General features: G+C 52.1%; 1 protein-coding gene and 1 long non-coding RNA gene across 2 annotated transcripts in view; one reads left to right on the top strand and one right to left on the bottom strand.

The window, feature by feature from the left end:
* The window catches only part of PDE9A (phosphodiesterase 9A), an 81,449-nt gene that overhangs the window by 40,083 nt on the left and 24,456 nt on the right, over positions 1–16,910 (top strand). Inside the window, exons 3-6 of the mRNA XM_031934600.1 lie at positions 1,377–1,579; positions 1,700–1,754; positions 2,954–3,024; positions 11,502–11,586. Coding sequence (XP_031790460.1) covers positions 1,377–1,579; positions 1,700–1,754; positions 2,954–3,024; positions 11,502–11,586 — 414 coding nt within the window. The remainder of the gene's footprint in view (positions 1–1,376; positions 1,580–1,699; positions 1,755–2,953; positions 3,025–11,501; positions 11,587–16,910) is intronic.
* LOC111526465 lies at positions 3,188–9,525 on the bottom strand. Its single transcript, XR_002726372.2, has 2 exons — positions 8,864–9,525; positions 3,188–4,306 (listed from the first exon to the last, which is right to left on the bottom strand). It is a non-coding gene; the product is annotated as an uncharacterized LOC111526465 (long non-coding RNA).

Raw genomic sequence — 16,910 nt, 5'->3', positions numbered from 1 at the left:
TTCTTTTTTTTTTTTTTTTTTGAGACGGAGTCTGGCTGTGTCGCACAGGCTAGAGTGCGGTGGCCGGATCTCAGCTCACTGCAAGCTCCACCTCCCAGGTTTACGCCATTCTCCTGCCTCTGCCTCCCAAGTAGCTGGGACTACAGGCGCCCGCCACCTCGCCCGGCTAGTTTTTTGTATTCTTTAGTAGAGGGGTTTCACCGTATTAGCCAGGATGGTCTCGATCTCCTGACCTTGTGATCCGCCCGTCTCGGCCTCCCAAAGTGCTGGGATTACAGGCTTGAGCCACCGTGCCCGGCCAACATGAACATTTTCAAAATATTATTTCTAATAGCAAAATATCATTCCAGATATATGTCTAATGATAGAGTTTTCTCATCATTTATTTAACGAATCTCCATCGGGTGGGCGTGCAGGTTGTTACAGTTTTCTCTGTGTTAAATAACACTGTGATGAACATCTTTTGTGTACATGCATGACGATTTCCTAGAAATGGAACCCTGGGTCAGTGCTTGTGAACATTTTTAGCTTCTGAGCCCCATTGCCAAGTTGGATTCTTAAATTTTTTGTTTGTTTGGGCAGCTTTGGTTTTGTTTTTTCGTTTTCTTTTGAGACGGAGTTTCACTCTCGTTCACCAGGCTGGAGTGCAGTGGCGCAATCTCGGCTCACCGCAACCTCTGCCTCCCGGGTTCAAGTGATTCTCCTGCCTCAGCCTCCCGAGTACCTGGGATTACAGGCATGTGCCACCATGCCTGGCTAATTTTGTATTTTTTAGTAGAGACGGGGTTTCTCCATGTTGGTCAGGCTGGTCTCGAACTCCTGACCTCAGGTGATCTGCCTGCCTTGGCCTCCCAAAGTGCTGGGATTACAGGCCTGAGCCACCGCGCCTTTGGTTTTATTTGTTTTGTTTATAGTGGAAGGTTAGACATCAAATCAACATAGAAGATGTGGTGAACTTATGACTAAGCTGGTGTGGGCTCTCGGTGTCCTGGGGCATGAGCTGGAGGATGGCTGGAGCCAGGTAAAGAGCGGTCCCTCCCTTCCTTAGAATGTCGCCTTGCTGACAAGGACAGCGCTGTGAGCATCCACACCTTCCTATGAGGTAGCTGGCATTGGGCCTGGTCAGGAAACAGGAAGACAGGCAGGTTCCATTTAGCCTGGGACCTGGACCTTGTAAAACCAGCCACCCAGCCCAGTTTTACAGGCCAGGCGACAAAGGGAGCAACTTGCTGGACCCGGGCCTGCCTCCCCTCTGCAGACCCGCCGTGAGAACACCGTGTTCTGAATTGAGACGTGCCTTGAACTCACTTTGTCCCAGTAATTGCCCCCATAAAATAGACCTGGGCACTAAGAGGAAACTTCCCATATTGAGAAAGCCAGTCCTGCCTGCTTTTTATAGCTGGGGCTGAGGACAAGAGAACCACAAGCCCTGGCCAGTCTGCTGAGAGACCACTGAGGGACAGACGGGTTGTGGGCCTGGAGCAGCCCCAGAGGGAAGGAGCATTTGAAAGTGGACAGGTAGAGCCCAGGCCCAGAGAGCCTCAGGACTGCTGCCAGGAAGGCCAGCACGTCCCTCCAGGTAACGGGCAGCTCCTCGGTCGCGGCCTCCGCCCCCCAGCACGTGGGATTCGGGCCACAATGGCCTATGCGTCTTTTCCTCTTGTCCGTGTTCCATCTGTCTTTCTTCTTTGGTTTGTAGAGAGAGAAGAATTAATCCAGAGCGTGCTGGCGCAGGTCGCAGAGCAGTTCTCAAGGTACAGAGTCTTCTAAATTTACAACCAGCCAGAGATGCGCGCATCTTTCTATAAGAGCGAGGGCAGGCCCCGGGCTCTGAGGCTGGCCTTGGCCGGCAAGCGGGGCTGTCTCACCTGCCTGGAGGAGCTGCCCGCACGGCGGAAGCCTTCTGTGGCTTCTGTAACTAAGCCAGCTTGGATGGGGCTGGAAACACTCGCCCTAGACCAAAGACCGTGTTGAGTGGGCGCATTAGAATGTAAATGTTCTCCATGGGCTCTTCTGGGATCAGAGAACAATCCATAAGAATTGGCTCCATTGGAAAATAAGCTTCCTCGCTTAGTTAGGGGACTTCCTTTTCATCGGAGTCATCCCAGCAATCCTGACCTGGATACCGTATTTTCCATTTCTCAGACTGACTTCTCAGCGGTATCTTACTGCCCAGGTTAATCAAAATGGTGAAAAGGGCAGACGGCTAGGATTTTTTACAAACCTTCTAATTGGCTGGGTGCAGTGGCTCACGTCTGTATTCCCAGCACTTTGGGAGGCGGAGGCGGGCGGATCACCTGAGGTCTGGAGTTTTGAGACCAGCCTGACCAACATGGAGAAGCCGCCGTCTCTATGAAAAATACAAAATTAGCCGAGCGTGATGGCATATGACTGTAATCCCAGCTACCTGGGAGGCTGAGGCAGGAGAATCACTTGAACCCGGGAGGTGGAGGTTGCGGTGAGCCGAGATCACGCCACTGCACTCCAGCCTGGGCAACAGAGTGAAACTCTGTCTCAGGGAAAAGAAAAAAAAATCCTTTGAATTATTTAACTGACTAGGTTGGAGCCTTCAGAGAGCACGACAGGTCCTCCGAAGGTGCCTGTGCCCATCGGGGGAGGGTGTGGGGACTGGACCCTCTCAACCACATAAGCAGAGAGAGGGCCACGAGTCCTCCCCAGAGAGTCTGGGTCCTCTGCTCAGGCCTGAGGAAGTAAATAGGCCCACTAGCTCAGAAAATACACCTCATGATAATTTGGTGATTCTTTCCTCCCCATGGGACTTGATGATTTCTGAAAAGCAAGTCCTAGCATGATGGCACCCAGCCCCTCGCCAGCCTACCTAGAGGCCTTGCCCATGCCCACAGCGGGAACTCAGTAGATATTTGCTTAACCTATTTTGGCTCTGAGAATTTTAAGGGTCATATTTCCTCTCTCTTTTCTTTTTCGTTCCTAGAGCATTCAAAATCAATGAACTGAAAGCTGAAGTTGCAAATCACTTGGCTGTGCTAGAGAAACGCGTGGAATGTGAGTGACGTTTCTGTTTCCTTTTTGCTTCTCTGTCCTTTAACCTCTATTCAAATTAACCACTTGGAACAGGGAGGAGTTCAGTGCTGAAGGTAAATACGAATGCCTTTTCTTTCTGAAATACTTGAAAATTACCTTTGATGTTAACAAAGGCTCGCACAGTGACTAACTAAGCATTTTATTTCTATTTTAAAAGAAGCACAGCTCATGGTATATAAAGCATTCTTTCAGCCCCAAAGAGTAAAAATGAACACACGAAGCCCCCCACACTTAGCCCCTCTGAGAACCTCTGCCGAGTGTCTTATCTGTGTCTTTTTTTGTGTAAATGAAGACATTCTCTGCACACTGATCTGCACCCCGTGGGTCACCATTTTTTGGAATCTGTCTATTAAGTTGTTATCTCTTGATTTCTGATACAGTCTGGATGTGCATCCCCTCCACGTCTCACGCTGAAATGTCATTGGCAATGTTGGAGGTGGGGTTGGTGGGAGATGTTTGGGTCAGCAGGGCCGATGCCTCCTGAACGGCTTGATGCTGTCCTTGAGATTGTGAGTTCTCGCAAGATCTGGTTGTTTAAAAGCACGTGGCACCTCTCTGCCCTCCCGCTTCCCCGTCGCCTTCCACCGTGATTGGAGGCTTCTCGAGGCCTCCCCAAGAGCCAAGCAGATGCCGGCACCAGACTTCCTATAAAGCCGACAGAACTGGGAGCCAATCAAAGCTCTTTTCCTTATAAATTGCCCAGCCTCAGGTATCTCTTCATAGCAACAGAAGAACAGCCTACTACAGCCTCCAGTCACCACCAAAGGAAAGCAGAAAAATGACTAGTGAGCCAAGGAGTATCAATTCAAGTCCTGATTCAATGATCAGAAAGCTCAAATTCTGGGAAGAAAACAAGTTCTAGTCACCCATCCTTTTTGTCCTCATCCGTAATATCAAGGTCAATGCTTGAATTCCACAGGCCTCACAATTCTTTGTTCAGCTCACAGCTTGACAAGTGAACTCTTTGTCAATGACAAGGCAAAGGTTAATGAGTAACATGCACCACGTTTACCAACTTAGGAACTAAATAAACAGAATCCAGACAGGAGGCTATTAAGGGTTACAGCATCACCAAAAAAAAATATCTGGCTGATTGACTGAATGTCGTCGTCGCTTTTCTTTTTTTCTTTTTTCTTTTTTTTTTTTTTTGAGACAGAGTCTTGCTCTGTTGCCCAGGCTGGAGTGCAGTGGCGCAATCTTGGCTCAATATGCAACCTCCGCTTCCTGGGTTCAAGTGATTCTCCTGAAACATGATTTACATAGTCAGATTTGTACTTTTCAAAGTGTGTGGACATTTCTAAAAATGTACATGGTCACTGGATCTTCAAGACGATTTCATTTTCCCTGTTGTCAATGAGGAAGCCACAGAGAGGTTAGGTAACCTCAAGTTCACTCAGCAAATTAGAAAAATAAATAAAGCTGAGACTGGCACCCAGGGTCCTGGCCAGGCTACTCTTACTGCCTGCTACCTGCCCTTCTGGGACGGGTCACCTCCCTGCACACCTGGCTGAAGAGGACCAGGCACTCCATGAGGATTCCTTGGTAACTCAGGTTAGAAAGCTGAAGCTGCAAGCAACAGAAACTGATCGTGGCTGCTTTCAACAGAAAAGCAGTTTTTCCCTAAAGGATTTTGGGAAGCTCCCTGGATCCCCAGGAGGGCTTGGGAACAGGGCTTGGAGGTTGTGCAGCAGCAGCAATTCCCCAAATCCCGTGCAGAGCTGATGCTGTGCGGATGCCTCTGCTGCCGTCTCTGAGCCCCACATGCAGCACCAGCTCCCCTGTACTCCTCGCTCTGGACCTAGGCACCCCCGCCCCGGAGGCTCCACAACCATTTATGCAGATATCCATGTCACTGGCTACAGGTTCAAAATCTAGACACAGCCAGACCATGCACCCACGGTCTAGCTGCAAGGCAGGCCCCACAAAGGGAGGCTGTGAGTGCCCTGAGGCTGCCGCACAAAGCACCACAGACTGGGAGGCTTAAGCAACAAAAACTGACTCTCCCACAGCTCTGCAGGCCAGAAGTCAGAAATCAAGGCATGAGCCGGGCTGGCTCCTTCTGGAGGCTCTGAGGGGCCCTGGTTCCGTGCCTCTGTCAGACTCCTGTGGCTCCCAGCAATCCTTGCTGTTACTGAGCTTGGAATGCTGCATCACTCTAACCTCCGCCTGTGTCTTCACGTGGTGACATTCTCCCGGGATGTCTCCACATCACCAGTCTCTCTCTGCTAGGTCTTACAAAGATGCCTGTCTGAATTAAGGGCCCAACCTAAATCCAGGATGGGCTCATCTCCAGATACCTAATGGATTATATCTGCCAAGGACCTTTTTCTAAATAAGGTCCCATTCACAAGTTCCAGGGAGTAGGTCGTGAACAGATCTTTCCAGCGGACACAATTCAACCCACCACAGCGAGTGTTTGCATTTCCATATTCTGCACTGGGAGGCTGGCTCAGCTCTCCACCAAGCCCCATGTCACAGGGAATTCTCCAAACATGGGTAGGGGTTTGAGCCAAACATGCAAAAAAGGCTTGCTGCAGAGTCACCACCCACCTTTACAGATGCAAAGCGTCACGCAGTCACTACGGGGAGCGTGCAGATAGATGCCCGCGGGCGGCAAATGCCTCCCACCTCTCCTCGTCTCTCCAGCACTTGGGCTTTTCCTCAGCCTCCCCCATCTCCTACGCCCCACCCGGAAGCCAGTGCCAGCTCCCTCCTTGCTCTTCCCAGAAAGTGCAAACAGGCAAGTTGAAGAGGCCATGCCGTAACTCTCAAAACTCTTACAGAGAATTATGTCACCCACAGCAAGATGAATAGTAACCCTGTGTGTCTTTGAATAACTGACCCTGGAAAATAACCATCAAGCCAAAAGAAAAGTGTTCCTAGTTTACCTCCAAGTGGCAGGTGAGCTGATGACCACTGAAGGACGTGGCATATAGGACCTTCCCTCTAGCCTGTTCTAGCTGAGGAATTCTCCACAATCGCTCACTTCTCAGAGGGAAGGCATCTTCCCATAAGGCCCTCAGTAAATGCACATAGATGGCCTGGAAGAGGACGCCACTCTTGACCCACCGAGCTCAGGCTCACGGCACAGACCGGAATTACTGGTGCTTCTGCGGGTAAAACCGGTTGTTACGAGTTGTACTGGTTTCTAGCACCAGAGACCTAGGACTGCAGAAATGGGATTGAGGGAGCTCCCCTCTCTAAGGAGTAGGGAAGGAAGAACAGTCTAGGAGTTGGGGAGGGTAAGCGAGGGGACCTCTCCTCAGTCCTCCTGGCTGCCCTCCTCCCGCCGCACGCAGCTCACACCCCCACTCCAGGAGGCGGCCGTGTCCATACAGGCTGCCCTCCTCTTGAACTCCACCTGGCTTTGGGCTCATCCTCCCTGGACACTTCTGGCTGATGGCTCCCCACTCTCCAGCGGGTGTGCTTTAGCGGGAGGTGGCCAGGATGGCACCTGTGCTGAGCCTCAGGGAGTCTGAGTTCCAGAGACACCGCAAGGGCAGCAGAGCCTTAACCCAGAGATGCGAGAGCCCAGACATTTCAGGAAGCTTGGGGGACAGAAAGGGAAAATCCTTTTGAGGAGAGGGCCGGGAGCTGAACCTCTCATGTGCCAGGCCACTGGAGAAGTGTGTGCGCAGCTTCTCAGAAGGTCAGTCCCAACCCTGCACGGCTGCCAGAAGCTAGCCAGATGGAGAAGGCGGCCAGGAGCGTGGTCTGACACCCAGTGCACAGGGCCTGGGCCACAGGCAGATGCTGCCATCTACATATGCACATGCACATGTAAACACACACAAATGTGTCCATGCACTCACAGATACACACGTGAAATCGCACAGGCATGTCAGGATGTCATATATACATGCACACGTGTAAGCACCCAGGCACATGCAGATACATTCATACATGTGATCACATACACACACATGCATACACACAGCTGCTTCTGCTGTACACGAGCTGCTGTGAGCTGTTTTGTTTTGTTTTGTTGTTGTTGTTTGAGACAGAGTTTCACTCTTTGGCCCAGGCTAAAGTGACACAATCTTGGCTCACTGCAGCCTCCACACCCCAAAGACAGGACACTTCTGTCTCAGCCTCCCAAGTAGCTGGGATTATAGGTGCCCGCCACCATGTCCGGCTAATTTTTGTATTTTTAGTAGAGATGGGGTTTCGCCATGTTGGCCAGGCTGGTCTCGAACTCCTGACCTCAGGTGATCGACACGCCTCGGCCCCCAAAGTGCTGGGATTACAAGCGTGAGCCACTGTGCCCTGTCAAGTTGTTTTCTGCTTCTTCCGTTAAAAGACTCATCCACTAGAATTGGCCACTTAAAGCCATATTACGTTGTGGTGGCCTTGACTTAAGTGGAATTTCCTGCTTCTTCTCAAATGTATAATTCCTCTGAATTGAATATAAATTTCTTCATTTCTCTTCATTGACTTTCAAAGCTCTTCTTCCTTTTGATATAAAAAGTTTAGCCTCGTTCGAGCGATCTGGGATTTCCCTTACGTTACAGATTGTTTCGTAAACAGAACACCCAGGCACCTCCCTTCAAGTCCTGGCCGGAGGTGAAACATTAAAAAGAGATTTTAAAGCAGGGCTCTTTACTCCCTTCCTTCCTGGTTTGCGGCCGGGGCACAGGGCAGCTCTGCTCCATCCACCCTTTGTCCCCGTGCTCTGGGTTTGGACCAAAACCTAAACACAGCGTGGGCCATGGGAGGAGCTGACTGCCTGGGGCAAAGTGTAACACAGGCCATCCAAACAGCCCAGAGCCTAGAAGCTAGAACCAAGCCTTGCTTTCTTCTGTCACTCAGGAAGTGTGCTCTATGCCGGCTCTTTAGTGAGGCTCTTGGAGGAAGTGTTGAAACACAGCTCTATTCATACATGTCTTTAAACAACTTTCACTAGCTCTGCAGCCAAAGGACTGGGCCTGCCAGGTTCCTGGCCTCTTGCGGGAGCACAGTGAGGTTGGGGAAGGAGCACAGCACAGAGCCTCCTGAGCCTCGGCTCGGCTCTCCCCGACCCCCGGCTCGGCTCTCCCCCGTTCCCGACTCGGCTCTCCCCGACCCCCGGCTTGGCTCTCTCCACCCACCAGGCCGCTTTCCCCAAAGCCAGCGTCTCAGAAAGTCATCCTTAAAGCTTTCCCTGCAGGTGGCCTGTGACTTGCAGAAGCTCACAAAAATCTCTTTTAAAGCCCCTCTTTTTGTTGTTTTATTTTGAGACAGAGTCTCGCTCTGTTGCCCTGGCTGGAGTGCAGAGGTGTGATCTCGGCTCCACCTCCTGGGTTCAAGTGATTCTCCTGCCTCAGCCCTCAGAGTAGCTGGGATTACAGGCAGCCTGTGACCACACCTGGCTAATTTTTGTATTTTCAGTAGAGACGGGGTTTCCAGATAGATAGATAGATAGATGAATGGATACATAGATAGATAGATCAATCGATAATAGATAAATGAATGGATGGATGGATACATAGTGAGTACGTAGGCAGATAGGTAGTAGAAAGAGAGAGAAACAGGATGAATATTTAGAAGGCCTGGGTGTGGGCAGAAAGCCTGGAAGGACACACATTAATACAAATAATATTAACTGAGTTGTTTTCTGGGCCCATAAGATCCTAGATAAATTTTAAAATATTCTTCTTTGAAGTGCTATTTCCTACACTTCCTACAGTGATCGTAGGATATTTTATATTCAGGAAAATGACATTTAAGACATAGCCAATGGACCATGGACCTTGGACAGAGGGCGCAGCTGCCCTGTTTGCAGTCTACACCGCATGCTCAACCCTTCCCCAGATCTACTCACTTTCGGAATGTGCCGCCTTCCACGTGTGAACCACACTGAGCGCCTTCCTGCCACTGATGTTGAATTGTCCATTTGCTCACGTCAGTGTCCAAGCGGCAAACCCACAGGGCACGGGTGAGATCCTGCAGTCTAGACAAGACCAAGGAGCACGCGTGGAGGCCACGCTGGGCTTCCCAATCCACATGCCGACCCGAAATGTGTTCCTGGCGCCTTTTCTCAGAAGACGGCCTGTGGCATTCTTCAGCTTCCTGGAGGGGCCCACGATGCTGGAGAAAACGGAGACCCGGCTCCAAAGGAGAATGTGGACTCTTAGTGGTTGGACAAAAGACCTTAATCCGGACCTCAGGTACCCTGTGTTTCCCCAGCGGCCGCTCATCTGGACTCAGCCGTCAGGACAGCGACCACACTGGCTCCAGCCACATGCGCCTCCAGACCCCTGTCCTCCAGCCGTTGGGTAGAAGAGGGCGGAGAAGGTTTCTGCGGCACAGAAGCACATCAGCAGGACCAGATCTAAACATTGCACCCTCCAGATTCCTCATCCTTCTGGCAGAGAGCAGGAGTGTCCCGGGAAGCCAAACCCCTACTTGACCCCTGACCCCGGAAATGCCTCGAACCCCCCCCAGGAGGCTGATTCCAGCCAGGCTGCCCTGGGCCCCTGCACTGGGAGAATTCCTTTCCGAGCTGCACTACTTCCTTTGGGGTGGGAAGGAGCCGTCAGAAACTAGCCAAAGGCTCCTAGTTGCTTGGTTTTTCCTTTAGAAAACATTCGCTTTTTATTTTTAGCAGTTATTCAGAGCCAAACTTCATGAAAAAGGGAATAGAGTGGCATCGTGGGAGTATCCTTCTGCATAAAAATTAAGGTGTGATTACAAAGTAACAAAGCTAATCTTTTTTATTTCTTATGAACCAACTCTAATTGAAAAGCCGTGCAAAGCTGCTTGCTTCGTGGCAGTGTTTCTGGGGTAAACGTGCAGTCAGCCAAGGGTGAATATCTTTAAGTTTAACACTTGCTCGGAGGCATAAGCTCCAGTTTGTTTTTGGTTGAAAAATAGTATCCTAACTGTTGAGGCACACCTTTGCAGTGGGACTCTGTAACAGCCCACGGGGTTCACCCTGCCCGCTGCCTAAACAGCTGATTCATCCAGACGGGAATTGCAGTGGAGAAAGTCATTCACTCCGAGCCGGCTGTGCAGGAGACCAGAGTTTTATCATTCCTCAAACCAGTCTCCCCGAGCATTCGGGGGCAGAGTTCTTAAGGATAACTTGGTGGGTTGGGGAAAGCCAGTGAGCCTGGAATGCTGATTGATTGGTCAGGGATGAAATCATAGGGAGTTGAAGCTGTCTTCTTTTTTTTTTTGAGACGGAGTCTCGCTCTGTCACCCAGGCTGGAGTGCAGTGGCGTGATCTCACTCACTGCAACCTCCGCCTCCCGGGTTCAAGCGATTCTCCTGCCTCAGCCTCCCGAGTAGCTGGGACTACAGGCACTGGCGTACCACGCCCGGCTAATTTTTGTATTTTTAGTAGAGACGGGGTTTCTCTATATTGGCCAGGCTTGTCTCAAACTCCTGACCTCATGATCGGCCCACCTCGGCCTCCCAAAGTGCTAGGATTACAGGTGTGAGCCTGGGCGGAAGCTGTCTTGCACTGAGTCAGTTCCTGAGTGGGGCCACAAGACCTGACGAGCCAGTTTATCGATCTGGGTGGTGCCAGCTGATCCATCAACTGCAGGGTCTGCAAAATATCTCAAGCACTGATCCTAGGAGCAATTTAGGGAGGGTCAGAATCTTGTAGCCTCCAGCTGCGTGACTCTTAAACCATAATTTCTAATCCTGTGGCTAATGTTGGTCTCGTCCCCAGGCAAAAAGGAGGTCTGCTTTGGGAAAGGGCTGTTACAGTCTTTGTCTAAACTATAAACTACAAACGAGGTTTCTCCCAAAGTTAGTTTGAGGAATGAACAAAGACAGCTTGGAGGTTAGAGGCAAGATGGAGTCAGTGAAGTTAACTCTCTTTCACTGTCTCAGTCGTCATTTGGCCAAGGCAGTTTCAACTCCAGAAATGTGATCAAGCCCAGGTTCTGCTGATCCTCAACTTTGCCTGCTTATTTCTCCTCTGTTTTAAGTCAACAGTTTCTCCTGGTGATGCTGCGCTGGAAGGACGTTACAATGAAAAGCTTTTCCCATAATGAGATCTTAATCCTTGCTGAAAACGCTTTGCTGTTCGCTGCATTTTAATACCCTGGCACCACATGTCCCCTCTTTTCTTTTTGGGATAAAAGACGCCTTTGTCCCAGGTCCTCAGCTGGTGCTTAGGGGTATGGAGCAAAAAGTGGGTGCCAGAGTTGAGATTCCAGGAGTGGAAAGTAGGGAGGGGGCTTCTGCCTTCTGGAAACTGCCCAGATAGAGGCGGTGGTGCAGCGGTGGCCACGGCACAGGCCGGCGAGGTTAGAGTCAGTTGGGGCTGAGCTAAGTGGGGCAGTGCAGGCACACCCGGAGTATCGGCAGCCAGGGTAGGAGTGAGACCTCTGCACTGAGCCACGTTCCTCCCCTAGACCCACAGGGAGCCCTTAGTTACCAGCCTTGAGAGATCCTCTGCATTCATCCATGGTAACCCCCTTTGCTGTCTCTCTCTCTGTCACCAGTGGAAGGACTGAAAGTGGTGGAGATTGAGAAATGCAAGAGTGACATTAAGAAGATGAGGGAGGAGCTGGCGGCCAGAAGCAGCAGGTAGGGTCTGCGCTGGGGCCACGGGCGGCCGGGCCTGGGGAAGGCTCCCCGTTCCAGCTGGGCTGGGGCTGTGGGCTTTGTTTCTCTAAAAGAAAGGCTGGTGCAGTTCGGTACAGTTCAGGCTTGGGAGAGTGCAGTCTGGAGGCAGCCACCCTGCTCGTGACCTGCTTGTCAGTGGCGTGACTTTCTTCTAACACAAGAGCACTTATGGGCCAGGCGTGGCGGCTCACGCCTGTAATCCCAGCACTTTGGGAGGCCGAGGTGGGAGGATCACCTGAGGTCAGGAGTTCAATACCGGCTTGGCCAACATGGTGAAACCCCGTCTCTACTAAAAATACAAAAAGTAGCCAGGCATGGTGGCACATGCCTCTAACCCCAACTACTTGGGAAGCTGAGGCAGGAGAATCGCTTGAACCCAGGAGGTGGAGGTTGCAGTGAGCTGAGACCGTGCCACTGCACCGCACCCTGGGCTAGACAGAGCAAGACTCTGTCTCAAAAAAAATAAAATTATCAAGCCTGTAATACCAGCACTTTGGGAGGCCAAGACAGGCGGATCACGAGGTCAGGAGATCCAGACCATCCTGGCTAACACGGTGAAACCCCGTCTCTACTAAAAATACAGAAAAGTAGCCGGGCGAGATGGCGGGCGCCTGTTGTCCCAGCTACTCGGGAGGCTGAGGCAGGAGAATGGCGTAAACCCAGGAGGCGGAGCTTGCAGTGAGCTGAGATCCGGCCACTGCACTCCAGCCTGGGCGACAGAGCGCGACTCCGTCTCAAAAAAACAAAATTAAATTAAATAAAATTTTTAAAAAGCACATACGGGAGATGGGGGCTGGGAAGACAACGTCACAGAAGAGGAGTCCTCCTCCTGCAGATCCAAGCCTTAGGAGCAATGTATCCAGCTTGGAATAAGTTGATATCTACTTTTAAAGACAGAACCACAAGAGGAAAAAGGCATTAGGGGAGGAGCCTCCTGGTGCCCCAGGGAGCCGGTTTCCTGTGTGATATTCCCACCGGGTTGCATTCCAGCGAGGGCTCCAGCACTGGGGACACAGAAGTCATTCTCCTGGGAACAGGCATCCTTCACAGGCACTGCGGGAGGCCCAGTGAGCTGTGACTCATGGGGAAAATGCCCCAGCCTCCACGATGCTGCCTCCAAAGTCCGTTGTATGTACAGCAGGACTCTTTACTGGAGCCAGGGTCAGGACACGTGTGGATGAATCACATCCAAACTGGGGATGGAAATGCACGTAGTAGCAAAGAGACGGCGGTGACGATGAGCAGAGCGCACGCATTGAGCGCTTACTGTGTGCAGGCGCTGTGCTGAGTGAGGAGCACACAGGACCCGCTCACACCTCCGGGCTGTGCCTCCGTGCCCGCTGGTGCCAGCCCAGAGACCACAGGCATATGATGTGGCTCATGGTTCCCAGAGTGCCACTGCCCGGCCTCAGCGGGATTTCATGGGGTCTGATGAACTGAGAAGCAGCCCTGTGCCATTGCACCAAATTGTCTCAGGGCCCCCTGGCATGCTGACGATCATTCCCTGATTTTGAAACTGAGGGCAATCTGCTTAGTGAGGGAGTGTGGCAGGTGGGAGGGTCTCAGAGGCACAAGGTGAGGGGAAAGCCGGCGGGCTTCGCCTGGTCCCCTCCAAGCCCCGGGGGCCTGGCCTCGGGGTGGGCACAGGGAGGAAGGCCGAGCGGAAGGAAGCACGCCTTGCCCGAGCCACATGAGAGCCTGTCCTACAGGGATGCCACGTGTCTGTCCCATGCACTGGTGGGCTCATCTGGAGTTAGGGATGCCTCAACCCAGTTGACTTAGGGGAAGTCAGGGCCATAGTTTGTGACCATGGAAAATTGTGAGTGAACAGTCCATCTTCGTCATTCCTGTGGTAGGAGGCTCTTTAAGGGATGAGAGACAGAGTCCCTCCTTTGTGAGCTGAGGAAGAGCTTCCAAGTTGCACACGGGTGGCCACACAGCCGGGGCCCCAAGGCTGGGACCAGGCTTGGCAGCCTCAAACATGCAGCACCTTTACCTGTGCGCCCTTGGCCGTGGGCTCTACGTGGCTCAGTTCAGTGGCTGTCCCCTGTGCCCCAGGTGCCATGGCCGCTTTGGCAGGAGGCTGGTGCTGCCTGGCAGGGTTCCCCTCTGCCCAGAGCCAGGTGGGGATGGGCTGCCTCAAGCAGGGGCTGCGGGTGTAGCAGGACCGGCCTTTCCAGCCCCACCAGCAACACGAGGGGAAGAGGGACGAAAACTGAGTTCTAGTCTTCAGCCGGAAACCAGATCGCTGAACAGTGGCCTCTGGGCGCCATATGGGTTGGGGAACTCCACCGCCCCGAGGGGTGTGTCTGGAGCCAGGCCATGCCTCCCAGAGCTCCCCCAGCTCCTCACCCACAACTGTGTGTCCCTGAGCACTTTCTGGAGGTATTTGCAGAATGCAGCCTCCTATCCCTTAAACAACTACATTTGCTGCCCACCCACAGCAGCAGGAGTGAGTAGTGAGGCAGCCTCCAGCCTCACAGGTCTTGCCCCTGCTGTGCCTGACGGGCACCTGCTCTGTAGAAAGCAAGGCGAGTGCTCGGATCACACGCCGCTCCTGGCGTGGTTTCTGGTGTGCACTGGTCCTGCAGGTCAGGTTGCAGGGGGCGGAATTATTTTTATCGAAGTCGTAGTCATTTCCTGGGGCTGCGTAATGAACTATCGTAAACTGGGCAGTTTAAAACAATAGAAATGTATTGCCACATAGTTCTGGAGGCCACAAGTCCAAAATCAAGGTGCCAGCAGGCCCCGCCACCTCTGACAGCCCCAGGGGAGGGTCCTTCCTGGTCTCCCTGGGCCTCCGGTGGCTCCTTGGCTTGGGGATCTCTGCCTGCTTCTTCACCTGGTGCTCCCATCCGTTCTCTCCAAATTCCCCTTCTTCGTAAGGACACTCATCCTATTGGAGTAGGGGTCACCTCCCTCCAGGATGACATCACCTTCACTACATCTGCAACAGCCATGACCCCAAATGAGGTCACCCTCACAGGCAGCAGGGTTAGGACTTCAACATACGACTTTTGGAGGGAGATGTACTTCAGCCCATAACACACCACGTGGGAGGATAACAGCGATTTCAGAGCACACAGAGGAAACCGCCAGGAACTCCAGTGAGACATCAGCCCCCGGGTGCCCGTCAGGCACGCCGGGCTGCGGGGAGCACTTGGGCCCATCTGAGTAACAGAGGTGCATCCGCACTTCCCCCAGGAGTACATTTTTAGAACCCACAGCGCCATAAACCAAAGAGAAGGAGACTTCCTGGTGCCCCGTCAGCTTCTGGAGGCGATGTTCTCAGCTGACAGCTCTGGCACCCTCCCCTGTAGGTGAGACAGGTAAATGGGATTCTTGCATCCAAAACGGAACAGGGTAAAAATTCTCAAGCGTCGTCGACACATTGAGAAAAACACAAATTCAGCCTCCTGGGTTCTGGTCTAATCCCCAGCCTCGTCACGTGCCCCAGGCCCTCGTCGCAGAGCCGGCAGCCCCCACACACGAAACCCCTTCCTGTTTCTCTATGTCGAAAGGAACTCAGAATAGAGACACTGAGCTGTTTGCGTTGTCTCTTTCGTCTTTGTCAACAGCAGAGGTACGTCTTATTTATGAGAGCCTGTAGCAGTGTGGGGACCTTGGGACCAGTCTTGTTAAGCTAGGACTTCCCTGGATGGCTGGGGAGAGGAGCTGCAAAAGGCGGGGATGGGGGTGGGGGGCCTTCCCAAGATGGCAGCCCAGCGTTCTTGCCTCTGGCAAGAGAATAAAGGCCCCAGACAGGGTGGAGCTAGCTCAGCCCCGTGCCACGCACATGGCCAGTGTGAACCTGAAATGTGGAGCTACGTTCAGCCCACATAGCACACCCCAGTGGGACCTCGGAGCCAGGGGTCTGGATCCACCAGAAGCTGCCCCTTGAGAATAGCAGTGGCATCAGGGTCCAGCACACAGCACCCGGGAGCAGGTGGCTGTCCCCTGACTCTCCTGAGTTAGGTTTCTCCTGCTTTTCCCTCAAAGAGGACACAGGTCCAACTGCCAGCTCACATTTAGGGAAGGGGCAGGGGCAGGTCTACCCCAGGGGCCACGGCCACTCTGGCCCCCAGCACTGTGCCAGGCAGAGAGCAGAGCATGGAATGTGGAGTTCACCCAGAGCTGGGGAGCCTGCAGGAGTCTGGGGTAGCAACTGAGGGCTCAACATTCATCCCAAACAAATGGCCTTGCCCTCTGGCATAAGCCCCGGGGAAGGGGGATGGAGACCCCACGAAATGAAATCGAAAATAAGCTCCAAATAGGATGAAAAGAAAGAGCTCCGTGCCAGCTGCTCTGTTTGCTGAAGATGCTGGTTCCCATGGCAACGGGGCGCAGAGAGAGGGGCTGCCTGGCCAGGCAGGGTCAGCGGGCCCCAGCAGACCCTCCTTTGCTCCCAAGTCTAGGATCTGCAAGGAAACAGCGGGATTCCAGCAGTCAGACGGTCTTGCTTGGTGAAAATTTCCATAACCCTCCTGGGGAATGCAGGAGACTTACAGAGACAACACATGTGCGAATGTTTACACAAAAGAGGTTAAAAGCAGCAAAGAAATCATCATCATGCCATCTATTTTTTTAACGACACAGAAAACGTTCGTGACTGCTTAGAAATGTGTAAATGGAATTTCTCGGTTACTGGATGACAATGGAAATCCTTTGATTGGTGCATTTTGTTGGTTGGTTTTGCTAATACTTTGCTGAATCTGTTAGCCTTCCCCCTTTCACATCAAACTGTGGCAGCAACTCTGACGGGTTTTGCAAGCATGAAGCAGAGGGAAGGGCTACCAAATGGATCTCTGTGGAGCGGTGGTTATCACGGGGAGGAGACGGCAGCATGCCGGGAAAATAACACTGAAGGCCCTTTTTCCAGAAAGGAAATAGATTGAGTATTCTGGTTTTGAAAATAGCACAGGCTCATTGGAAAACCTCCAAACTATACTGATGGGAGTTAAAGGGTGGGCACCGATCATGACAGCAGCCGGCAGTGTCCCCCCAGTTTAAACCTGGACACGAGGCCTTCCAGATGTTTTCTCTGTGTATAGATACCTTGTTTTGAAAAACAACGAAAACATGCTGTTTTGTAGTCTTTTTTTTACGAGTGACATAGTGAGCAATAAATAGATTAAATTTGAACCAGTGTACAGCTCATAGATTGTCCTGGAAGGCCACAATCAAGCACTCTTTATTTTTTTTATTTTTATTTTTATTTTTATTTATTTATTTATTTATTTTTTTGAGACGGAGTCTCGCTCTGTCGCCCAGGCTGGAGTGCAGTG

This window comes from Piliocolobus tephrosceles, chromosome 19 (assembly GCF_002776525.5).
Source record: "Piliocolobus tephrosceles isolate RC106 chromosome 19, ASM277652v3, whole genome shotgun sequence".
NCBI classification, from domain to species: Eukaryota; Metazoa; Chordata; class Mammalia; order Primates; family Cercopithecidae; genus Piliocolobus; species Piliocolobus tephrosceles.
The sequence above is the reverse complement of the archived record's forward strand: the minus strand, read 5'-3'. Positions and strand labels throughout refer to the sequence as shown.